We start from the raw sequence: 12,395 nt of genomic DNA, 5'->3' as shown, positions 1-12,395 counted from the left end.
GACAAACACAAAAAAAAAAAAAAAAAAGACCCCGAAACAAGATACCGAGAGAGAAAGCAAGTTCAGATGGGTCAGTTTGTCAGGGAGAGATTTCCCCAACCAAGCCATGGGTAATAAAAAATGGATCCATCTGATCCATCTTGGAAAAGTAGATAAAATGGGAACTGAGAAGGAAGTGAAAGGTCCTAGGCAGGCCAAGTCAGAAGGATCAGGGCCAGCTCAGTGTAGAAGAGCAGGAAAAGGGTTAACATCTAACAACAGTGTGCAAAGGGGTTTCCGGGTAGATATGTGAGGGCTGATGGAGAAAGGGTCTTGGAGGTCAGAGTAAGGCATTCAGATCTTGTTCTAACTTTATGTGGATGCTACTTTAGTGCTTTGGTTAGATAGATGATAATATATTTTATACGTTCAGATTAGGGAAGTCACAGGGAAGCTGCAGGTGGACTTTTCCTTGCACATCATGGAATCTTGGAGCAGGGTCAAAGTTTTAAAGGAAAGCACATTAGTTTTAAGTGTGTTTTAGAGACTGGCCCAGAACACATGCTAGTGAGTTAGTTATGGGACCAGGGGTAGAGCAGGGGGTGGAGATGGGTATCTAGGATGATGATTCTGCTCCAACCTAGCTGGGCAGGATGCTATTGGGGAAAGGCCAATGGTGATTGGAGAGGAAAGCCAAGCAGTAGCTTTTCATAGTTCACCCTGGATTCCCATGTTCATCCACAAGAGCTATTAGTTAACTGGCTTACCCAGGTTTGAAGCTCTGGGTAAGTGAGCTTTCTAACATTTGGACTGAGTGAGAGTCATTTCTCAGCTCACTCCTTTGCAAATGTATGGTGGACACCCCTCCTACCCCTCCTCTCTCACACTGGAAGCTGATGAGCTGTGTGCTTCATTCTTTCTCAAAGATCCATATCCTTTTTTTTTTTTTTTTCTTGGCTGTTTTGGAAAACCTAAGTCAGAGAGCTTCAGCATTTGCTTTGAGGATTAGATGTAGAAATAGAGGCAATCAAGAACTCTTCTAAGAGAGGCTATCTTCACAGGAACAGATCCACAGTAAAAACACTCATCAAAGTATCCCCATCCAGACTCAGACCCACCCAACTGACCAACATGGTGATACCCCTCCTTAGCTTATTATGTGCCTTAGAATCCAAGGATTAGCTACTAGCAGAGATATTGCATATTGTCCTTCTTCTAAAGTGAACTATAGCCTCCAGGCTGGGAGTGATGACTCCTGTTGGGTAAGGCATTCTCCTTGTCCTTTAACAGTCCCCGTATAAAACATTTCTTGCCTGCTATGCCTCTCCGCTGGACCACCTAGAAGCCATATACCAATGGATCTCCCCAAGTGGGGCCCAGACCTCCAAGAGAACTCACAGGTCCTGTTCTGGGATCTCAAACTATAACAGGCATGCCTGTTCCTCCTTTGGGGCCCTGTTTCACTGCTCTAGTCATGGCCAGGAGGGTGGGGCAGGTAGGAGTGATAATGCATGCTAATTAGCACTGTGCAGAGCTGTCATCAGGACCCCAGAAGCCACATGGTCCCAACCTGTTTGGGACTGGCACACCAAATTCAAACCAGCTGGCTTTTGTGTGGAAATGTTCTTGGTGGGTCCAGCCCTTCCTGAACAGTAGAAGGGCTGGGTTTCCCTACTGAGTGCTTGGTTTAGACCCAAGGAAAGTCAGTAATTTCTGTGTACATCCTGCAACAAATCTGGCTTTAGAGTTCCTTTAAGCCATCTCTGATTCATTTGGTAAATAGGAATGGATCCTTACTTAGTGACAAGAAGCAGCAGCATCACCTTCTATGTCCTCCTGCTTAAAGTCCTTCCATAACCACCTGCTATGGGACAAGGTCTCAACTCTTGCCCATGTTCTGCTGGGCCCATCTCCTTGAGACATTTCTGTTCTCTGTTGAACTCTTTAATTGGGGCCATTCTGAGCCATCTTTACTTCCCAGAAGGGGCCTGATTCTCGTAATCTAGATGCTTCCCTCGTACCCTTGACTTTGTCAGACACACTCTGCAATTGTCTGCCCCCCCCCCACTAATTTCCTCCTTATCCTTCAGTGTTCAGCTCCAGAAACCCTGGCTCAGGGTAGCCAGACGTGATCAGCTACCCCTTTATGTCTTAGCTTAGTAGTGACTGTGCTGTTTTGTGCTTCTTTCCTCTTCTCTTCATAGTCCGGAATAGTGTCTTGCCCATCCTGTTCATCCCACTAAGAAAGCTTTCCACACAAATTTGAGCAAATGGATTCCTCCAGGGAAGCCAAGCCTGTGCCCAGTGCTCGCTTCCCTTATAACCCTCCTACAGTACAACAAAGCTCAACAGACCACAAGTTGAGGAGGAACACATCAATGCCCTTAACTCCAGGTCAAACAGGCAACTTTGCCTGTAGAATTATTGATTGCTTAGAACATTTTCTTTTCATGAAAACCATGGCTGTCAGTTTGACATCACAACAAATTAGGATCTACAATGTTAGCCTTAAGTATACACAAGGCAAAACCTTATATACACTGGAAGTAATGGATACAAACCAAGAGACATAGAAGGAACAAGTGAAAGCAAGAAACCCCACAGCCTGTGCTCTTTCCTGTAACTTGCACTCAGTGCTGGTAGAACATGGGCAAACACATAAGTCTTTAGTACACTTCAGTCAAGTTATTGTTATACAATTATAGTCCTCCTGTGTATATTAAGAATAAAGGAGAGCCATCCTAGTTCAACACCCAGGAGGCTGAAGCATGAAAATTACTTTGAAAAAAATTCAAAGCCAAACAGAGAGCCACAGCAAACAATAATAAGCTTATCTCAAAAAACAAAAGAAGACAAATCAAAGAAGAAAGTAGTTAGCAAACATTTTGGCACTTTTTAGTAAATTAATGAATACTAATATTAATACTATAATAATGGCATCTCTTTTAATTTTCTGATTTATAGTTTTCTCCTTGGAAATATGTTCACTAAACTGGGACAGAAAAAGACTGTATAATGCCTGAAGTGAGAACTATGATTCCCAGGTCCATAATAAAGCCTGGGACCTAGCCTTGTTTTTTTTTACTAGAATTAGTCAACTGTTACTATGAGGGTTAATTTAAGTTCTATTCCTTTTGGTGACTATACTCTTGTCTGTGAAGATAAAGCTCCCTTCAAGAGGGAGGGACAAGATCCAACACTTCACAACGACAAAGCAGGAAATTTGGGCTCTGGCCAATGTGTGTTCCTTGATGTATGCTCCCTGCGAGTTTTTAAGCCTTGTCCTTCTTTTGGCAGGATTTTTCACCCAGATCTCCACCTTGGCTGATGTGCAGGAAAATGTCATGGAATACCTCCATGTGCTCAGCCGACCCAAAGTCATTGACCAGGAGCATGATGTGGTGTGGACCGAAGCGTACATCGACAGCACTGTGAGTCTATGGGGATCCTGTGGGAGAGGCTGGGTTTGTCCTTATGCTTCAGGGCAAGGGTTTCATATCATTCCCCATCAGTTATGAGCTTGAGTGACACTGTCCAAGATTGTAGGTACAATTTCTATTGTTCATCGCAGCAGGCAAAGGTCGTATTGAAGATGACCATGGATAGGACCTGCTCCTCTGAAAATGTCAGCCACATTTCCTTTTTGTTTGTGGTTTCCTGATAGCCCACATATGATCACATTCCTGCATGATACAGTGATGAAAAGCATGCTGATGGATTCGGCCCCTGCCATGTATGAGGCCCAATCCTCCTGATGGATCATTAGGTCTCCAATGAAGATGTGACTGAATCTCACTCTAATAACAAATGGGGCCCACCATAGCAGATGGAATTACATTTCCCTTCCATAGACAGGCCAAAAAAAAAAAAAAGTGCTTATATGGGAGTTCTGTAAGCATGGTCATGTGAACTCTGGTCATGAGCTCCTGAAAAGTTGGATTCTCATGTGAGGGACTTTGCCAGTCACCTAGTAATCCTTCCACGGCTGTGTTTTTGTGTAACTTTAGTGTGATTTTTCACAGTGATACTGAGTCTGATGGGAGTGGCGTGTTTCATTTATTGATTGTAAATGTTCTCGGAGGACTGTTCAGCCATCAGCGTTCTGGAGATTTGCATCTCATTAATCACAAATGCACAGACACAGCTGCATTCTGTAGTTGTCTCCATGGCTGTCTTGGGCCTACTTTCCTCTCTCTGGGCTCTCCTGTTCTTCTTGTTGCTATATTTCTGGCAGCGGCAGATGCACATAGGACAATAACAACACATGAGAGCCAAACTGGGGACATCCTGACACATCCAGCTCACCACAACAGTTCACCCCACCCCAGCCTTCACGTAATGCTCTGACTTAGAAGGAATGTAGAACCTCAGGGAGAGTCACCCGGAGATGAGGGTGTGGGGCTGGAAGCACTTCTTGGTTGCTGGTGCCACTGGCCTTTTGTCAGTTTGGGAGCTGGATCTTGGTTCAGTTCTGAACTGTAGACACAAAATTGCTAAGGTGCCATTTGAGCTGACATCACATTTATAATAGTGACAATGAGTACAGCAATCATGGTGCCATTTCTTCTTTCTTGTGGTTAAGTGAGACAGAAGAACTAAGAGGAAAGGAGAAGCAGGTGTCTAGCTGGCGCTACAGAACCAAAGCACTCCAGTTTGTCATGCAAACGCCAGACATCCGGGTCGACTAGTTGTTTTCATTCCTTGTGTAAAAATATAGGACAAGAATCTAAAGATAAGCATATTACACTTGAACCTGAACAGATTAATAGGTCAGAGAGGTCAATAAACAGTCTGATGATACATGGGCACTTAGTGTATGCTCTCATCTTAGCAGAGCAAGGCCATAAATTAAAAAGACAGAGAAAGTTTTCTCGGCAGGTAAAGGCTCTTGCCATCAAACATGATGGCCTGACTTTGATGCCCAGGATCCACAAGGTAAAAAGAACTGACCATCATGGCTTATCCTCTGACCTTCACTCTTGGCACCCTGGCAAGTGACCCCATGCTCACACACAAAAATAAACAAATAAATAATGTAATAAAACATTTCAAAAGACTGAGGAAACTTCTCCCCTCCAAAAGAAATAGCAGACGACATAGGTGAGCCTCAAATATAATAAAATGGAGTTTAATATGGGAAAATACACACCTTTACCCATAGTAAGAAAAGGCAAATTAAACTATAATGAGATGCCATTTTTCAACAGCAGAGTGTTTGAACTGGAAGCTTAGCCATGCACTGTCCCGATGAGGTTGCCAGCAAGGTAGGACTTCATAGATCACTATACAAATGCAGAATGAGGCAGTTTCTATGCAGGAGGAGGTGCTGTTCATTTGCCTTTTGCTCCAGAAGTTATATTTGCAATTATCCTTGAAGATAACTCTCCACCAAGAGAGAAGCCCATGGAGACATTTGTTCATTAGAACTGTGTGTGATTTCCACATGTTGGAAATCGTCTAACTCCCCAAACATGTAAAGATTGATTGTGTGAGTCATAGACGATTAGCAGTGAGCGTGAGGGTGGTCTCTGCTGCTCGGCATAGGATGTTTATGCAGAAGCAAGAGATACTGCTAAGGAAAGTCAGCAGAATACGAGAGTGAGTCTTCCAGGTGACATGCTGTGTGGGACAGACACTGCATGAGAAGATGTGCTTGTGCAAACAGAAATGCACATAGCCAAGGAAAACCAGAAGTCCACAGAATTGGTTAACTGTAGGAAATGCCAGACACATCCCTTTTTACATAGTTTTGATTTCTGTTTTGTGTATCTTTGCATGTCTGTATTCTGTGTGGATGTATGTGGGTGACAGAAGGAAACACACACACACACACACGAGAGACAGAGAAAACAACAGAGAGAGAGACAGGGAGAAAAGAGACAGAGAGACAAAGATAGAGAGAGTGTAAGTACGTACATGCCATAACACACACGTGGAGGAGCTCAGAAAACAAGTTGGAACATCAAGTGCAGTCTTGACCCTTTCAGCTTATTTGAGTGTGGGTCCTTTGTCCTTTGCCTCCACATACTCCTACCCAGCAAGCCTGTAAGTCCAGGGATTTTCCTTTTTCTGCCCCATCTATTGTATAGGCACTTGGGTTGCAGACATGCACTGTTCTGTGTGGTTTGTGTGGTTTCTAGCAAATTGAACTCGGGTCTTCTTGCACTTTACCTATTAAGCTGTATCCTTGACCTAGATTTGACTTTTAAAAAATGTTACATTTGTGTGTATGTGTGTGTGTGTGTGTTTAGGGGTACATGTAACATTGAACATGTGTGGAGGTCAGAGGACAACTTGCAGGAGTTGGTTCTTTCCATATTAGCATGTGGGTCCTGAGGACCAAACTTGGGCCATCATGCTTGGAAATAATACATTTTCATGCTGAGCCATCTGGCCAGCTCAAATATAAAACAAAAAATCTAAGCCAAACAAACAAAAAATTATATTGCATTTATTTATTTATTTATTTATTTATTTATTTATTTATTTATTTATATGTGAAAATTATAGGAGTAAAATGAAGAAAACTTAAACCGAGTGCCAACAAGTTGAAAGGAAAAAGAACTCTACCTTCATTAAATAGCAAATTTACCCATTAAACGGGGAAAAGAAAACATAACTAGCCTTTCAAATTAATCTTTGATATGGTAGCCATTTATTATTAAATTTTTGAATAAAATGTTTAATACTATCTTATAATCTAGGGATAAGAGTGAAACACATTTGAATTTTCTTGGCATAATATGTAGCAGTAAGCAATTGTTAGGCTATTTTGGGAGGATGTTGGAAGTGAACACATGGAAACACTTCAGGCAAGGCAGGTGCCTATGGGGTTAGACTGAGTCAAAAGCTGCAGGATGCAATTCCAACTATGTTCACTGAGAGTCTAGACTCACTGGAAACTACATAGCAATGAACTCCTCCAGGAGCCAGATTCTCTCCCAGGAAAATGAAACAGGATTCCTAAGAGAAGTTGCTGATTCCAAGGCTTGGGTAGTTAAGGTGCCTTTCTCTTCTCAATACGTATTTTATATCAGAAAATAAGAAAATACTAAAAACAACAACATGATTGTATCAGAAGTATATAGTTAGTATTAAGGTTCTCTTGTTGATTGAACCTGGGACAGTTTGCAACTCAGAACAACATACAACAGTGATAGACTATGATCTGTTGAGTGACACTTTGCCCCAACTTATCCATCCAGGACAATCCAGTGTCAGCGTTGGCCTTATGTTAGTAACTCAGTTTGCAGTAATGAGCACTTACCACAGTGATAGGCAAAACAACCCCTTCTTAATGTGTGTAAAGTCCAGTGGGGTTGTTGTCATAAAACTTTTAAATATGTTTACACATGTGAAAAGTCTAACTTAGATCTTGAACTAACAATGTGGTGTTAAAATGGCAGCCTGGGTGTTATACACATATGTGTTTAAGTCTACATTAGCTCTGCCCCCTAACCAATTTCACTTATAAGATGGAAATGAATCCTACCTTCTCCAATTGGCTCTAAGGGTTAAATACTCTGCAGGATGGGTCTGTTACCTATTCTCTCTCAATCTCCTTCTCTTCCTGCCTTCCCTTCATCCTTCCTTCTTTCTTTACTTCTACAGCTGAGCATCAGATATCTATGTTAGTTCCCCATGGCCAAGTCAAAATAGCTACACATTTAACTGTTTACAACTGTACAGTGCACAGTCTTGAGGTTCCTATGGGTGACCCTCTATTCTGGAGTACACAAGACCACAGCTAATTGATGATTGTGCTATAGCTCAGAGTTATTTCCCGGGATGGGTCAGTTGTCACGTTTTAAGCAGAATTCCTTTGCTTGCAGCTGTAGGACTGGGGTCCTGTTTTCTTGCTGTCTTGAGACCACACCCAGAGGTTACCTGCTGTTCCTTGCCACATTGCCACAGTTACACAAGCTTACTCACTTCCAGAGCAGCAGAATTTCTCTTTCCTGCTCAACCTTCCCTTAATGGCTTCTCCCATTAGGTTAGGTGCACCAGGCTAGCCTCCTTTACATGAACTCGAAGGCAATAGTTTAGTGATCTGATTGTGGTAATTCTATCCTTTCCTGTACATTCTCAAGGGCCAGGGATTTTACAGGGATGTATATGTTAGAAGCAGAAGTCTTGGGGACCAGTTCAGAATGCTGCCAACTACAGCAGCTGCTCAGGTTCGGTGTTCTTGTTTGACAGGAGAAGATACTGCCAGGAGGAAATCCAGCCATGTCTTTTGCTACACACTTTCAGACTAAGGAGGCTGTGCTCATTCTTCTATAGCTATTCTCTCTCCATGTGCTTCCACCGTCCTGGTCCCTTTCATTATGCTCTGATGTGAGAGGGGTTTTCACTCTGGAAGCAGAAAACCCATGCCTCTGTTGTTTTTATATTATTTCCACCAGGGCCACAGGAAGTTGGCATTTGTTAATTATCTAGAAAATCTGAGCACTTGATCTCTCAGGTTTCTTTAAAATGATCTTAGATCTTCTTTCTCCCTAATTACCTGACTTTAGCAGTTAAGGGGAAAGGAATTCTGGTCGCTTGACCCACCAGGCTTGTAACTGAACCCAGCTTTAACAAAGATAATTATGTAATTGACTTAACAGTTGGCAGAATGGTTCACAACAACCTGTGCATGAATTTCCCTCTTTTCTTATTCCTTACAGGTAGACTCATGATATCCTAAGTCCAGACATGGTCAGGGAAGTGCCGAACCATTAACAGAGCCTCGCTTTGGATTCTAGCACTTAAGGCCATTGGTTGTATTTACCAAGCCTGACTCTAGTATAAGAACGGCAAAGCTCTTTTCATGACTCGTCCTCCTGGCTTTTTGCTAACGGTCTGATTAAATATTCAATGTCTGCCATAGCTGCTCCATTCAATTTGCTTTCCCGATGAAGACCAAATAAATGAATGAATGTTAACAACATTAATTATGTTTAATCTAATAAGATCTCATGTATTAATTGGCAAAACAGCAAACACCAGAATTCTGGAATTCACCGGCTTCTCATCTTCACACGAGTCATGCACAGCCATTATCTTGGAGGTGCAGAGCGAAATATCATTATGAGTGGAATTTGTTCCATTTCGTAAGCAATCACTTGTGCTTTGCAGTTGAGTCTTAATCAGCTCAGGAAAGCTACCCAACTTGCCATGTAGGGCAGAGGCAACATCAAACCCAGGAAGCATCCACAGCCTGATAACCCCCACCAGGGGAGTTTGCACAGAGCTTGGCAACACACAGAAGGAAAGCAAAGAAATCTTTCAAAAACAGTGGGAATGTGACCATCTAAAATAATGAGAATTCATTACCCAGCCCCCTCCCCCTGCCTCCAGTCTCTCCCATTTGCTGGCAATGCAATTCAGTAGGCAATCTGCAGGAACTCCAAACCTATTTACTTGCATTGGCAAATTAGACCTGTATCCCTCCTCCTCACCCCCCACTAAGTCCAACTTGCAGAAAATGCCTTGGGTTTGATCAATTGCACATTTGTTTCAGTTTCCCATCTAGGAATAGCACCTCGGCCATTGAGGAGTCATTTGGGTGATTGCTTTAAGCTACAACTTCTTACTGCCTAGAAACAATTACTCAGGGGGTGTCAAAGCCATCATAAGAAAGTTGTCGGAGGTTGAAAATGGAATTTACAGTATTTTCCCAAGAAACCAGGGCATATCAAAGAAGTTGTGATCATTGGGACAGAGAGACACACGTAAGGAGAAGCATCCTGCTGAGTCGTGGTACATAGATTGCCATCTGCATTGCTTGGCATGGAGGAAGCTGATTATGTTGGGACCTCTATTTCAGAGCAGATGGGTTCATTAAATTTAATAGCCTCCAGAGCCTTTAGAAACCGTGGTAAAAACATGTGGAGCATGCTGTGACACTTCACTTCTGGCCCCACAGTCATTAGAACTCTGGCACAGGCAATAAATATTACAGTACTTTATTTCCATCAAAACAGATTACTACTATAATTATTATATATATGGGGCTTTTTTGCAGTAGATGCTGGTGTGTGTTCCTGAGTTAGGGAATCACTTATAACCGCCCAAATATCATCCTCCTTTATTTAGTACTAGATTCCTCTTTTAAATCCTTTTTGTTGTTAACATTGTTGGGATTTTGTTTGTTTGTGTTTCAGAGCCTGGTTTGTTTTTCCCTTGAAGCTGATGTTATAAAACAATGCGTCAACTGTATAAACTTAACTTGAGAAAGGATATAAACTCTATATGGGTGATAGTCAATGCCAGAAAAGCTTAGTGCTGAAAATGAATGAGCCTTTTGGCTTTCATGGGTTTATTGTTGTTTATGAGTTTGGGGTTCTATAAGTTGCACCTGTTGATAGTGAAAGGCCAGCCTCTGTCTCTGCTAGACAGAAATGGATGAGACCATTAAGCCCTGGTTACCTGCAGAATGGAGTCATTCAACACTCTGATGTCATGTCAATTTCCATCTCAAAGGACATGGAAAATGTTGGTTCTTAGAGCCATGTCTTTGCAGTTCTTTCCTGAGGTATGGCTGCATTCAAGGATCAGTCTTGTTATTTTTGATTTGCTTCTTGACTCCTTTTGCCATAATACTTATACTGACTCTGGATTCTGACAGTGACAGCTTCTTCTATCCACAGACTTTCATTATCCTTATGGTCCTTTTTCTTCCAGCATCTAAAACAACCTTTTGTAGACAGGCCTGTTTGAATCACAGCTCCACCCAAGGATGAAATGGCCTGAATCTCACCCAATAGGAAGAAGTCAAACCAGAATGAAATGTGGTATAGGAAAAAGGGCTGAGAAGTCCTAGAGTCAGGCAGAGAAATTTGTCTCTAGAAATCCAAAACAATGACGTTGCCCAAGTCATTATCATATATGTGTGTGCTATTATTCATCATGGTACCCCATTTTAAAGTTGTGGGAATCATAATCTACTCATATGTTTCTGTGGACTCTTTATTTACAAACACATACATGCATAGCCACTGTGATTTGATTTTGTAGTATTGAGAACATGAAACCCCCATGCCCTAGCTATCTTCAGAATACTAAGGGAGGCACGGAAGCACTGTTTTACCTTGTCTCAGCACTGCAGAGACCAAGTGGTGTTTGAAGTGATTGTGTGACCCCTTCTAATAATGGCAGTGTTGAATCCTCTGCTTTGGGCTATCATTTTCAAGACATATTTATTTATTTTTATATTTATGAATGATTGCCTAACACTTATGTATATCTGGTACCCATAGAGGTCAGAAGAGGAAATTATATCCCTTGGAGATGGTATCACAAGACAGTTGCAAGCTGGGAATCAAACTCAGGTCTTCTGCAAGAGCAGCCAGTGCTCTTAACCGCAGAATCATCCATACAGCTCCTGAGCTATGCACTGTCTCCTTATGTTTACAGCAAGGTATTAGATGAGTTCCATTAGTAAATACAACTATGGAAATTATATCTGTCTCTACTAGAAAGCCAAGCAGGTAAAGTTATTATTCAAATTTTTTTGTATTTTCCTTAATTACTAGAGATAACCAAAAGTCAACTCTGTGTTTGTGTCATCTCTCAGAAGTACCGCCTATAGGGTTCTAGGATCCCCAGAATGTATAGAATCTGTTATAATGTATTAGAAACACTGCTTTAAGGATCAGACCTACCTACTCAGGATAGGAAGCTATCAAGAGCAGCAGCCCCCCTATTGGCTGTGTCTAAAGCTGTTCTGCCTCTATGTTTTTTTCTCAAACCTTTGTTGTATTTTCCTCTTCTCTCCAGACCAGTCCTCCCATCCCCCCAACATCCCAACTTATACCCACCTCACCAGCAATCCAGTAAAACCTGGTCTCCAAGCCCTGGCTTTATATATTATGCTATCACAATTCAAACACTATAGGCATTAATTTGGTGTTTATGTGTGTGGGTTTACATTTCTGAGCACATCTCTGTAGCCCAGGCTGCTTGGAATTTATTCCACCAAGTAAGGCTCAGAAAAGACCCTGTTATAGAAACAGATCAGCTAGGGCTGTGAATTCCTTAACAGAGAGGTGTGAACAAGAGCAAATGCCTGGATCTGAATGACTTGGTGTATCTAAACCTCAGTTCTTCTACCTAACTGCCAGCAAATCCCAGATCAGCTAGGCCCTGTGTGATTCCAACCCTGACAAGCGCATCTGCTCTCCTATACTGTCTCGCCTTTCTTTTTTTTTTTTTTTTTTTATAGAAACCTCACAATATTTTATTTGTAAGTTTCTTTTTTTTTTTAATATTTTTATTACATATTTTCCTCAATTACATTTCCAATACTATCCCAAAAGTCCCCCATAGCGCCCCCCGCTTCCCTACCCACCCATTCCCATTCTTTTGGCCCTGGCATTCCCCTATATTGGGGCATATAAAGTTTGCAAGTCCAATGGGCCTCTCTTTCCAGT

General features: G+C 41.9%; 1 protein-coding gene across 2 annotated transcripts in view; it reads left to right on the top strand.

Moving 5' to 3' along the window:
* Positions 1-12,395, top strand: part of Cacna2d3 (calcium voltage-gated channel auxiliary subunit alpha2delta 3) — an 810,117-nt gene that overhangs the window by 541,802 nt on the left and 255,920 nt on the right. For both annotated transcript variants that reach the window (XM_021181598.1, XM_029469011.1), the window contains exon 13: positions 3,277-3,410. In XM_021181598.1, coding sequence (XP_021037257.1) covers positions 3,277-3,410 — 134 coding nt within the window. The remainder of the gene's footprint in view (positions 1-3,276; positions 3,411-12,395) is intronic.

Source organism: Mus caroli, chromosome 14 (assembly GCF_900094665.2).
Source record: "Mus caroli chromosome 14, CAROLI_EIJ_v1.1, whole genome shotgun sequence".
Taxonomy (NCBI): Eukaryota; Metazoa; Chordata; class Mammalia; order Rodentia; family Muridae; genus Mus; species Mus caroli.
The sequence above is the reverse complement of the archived record's forward strand: the minus strand, read 5'-3'. Positions and strand labels throughout refer to the sequence as shown.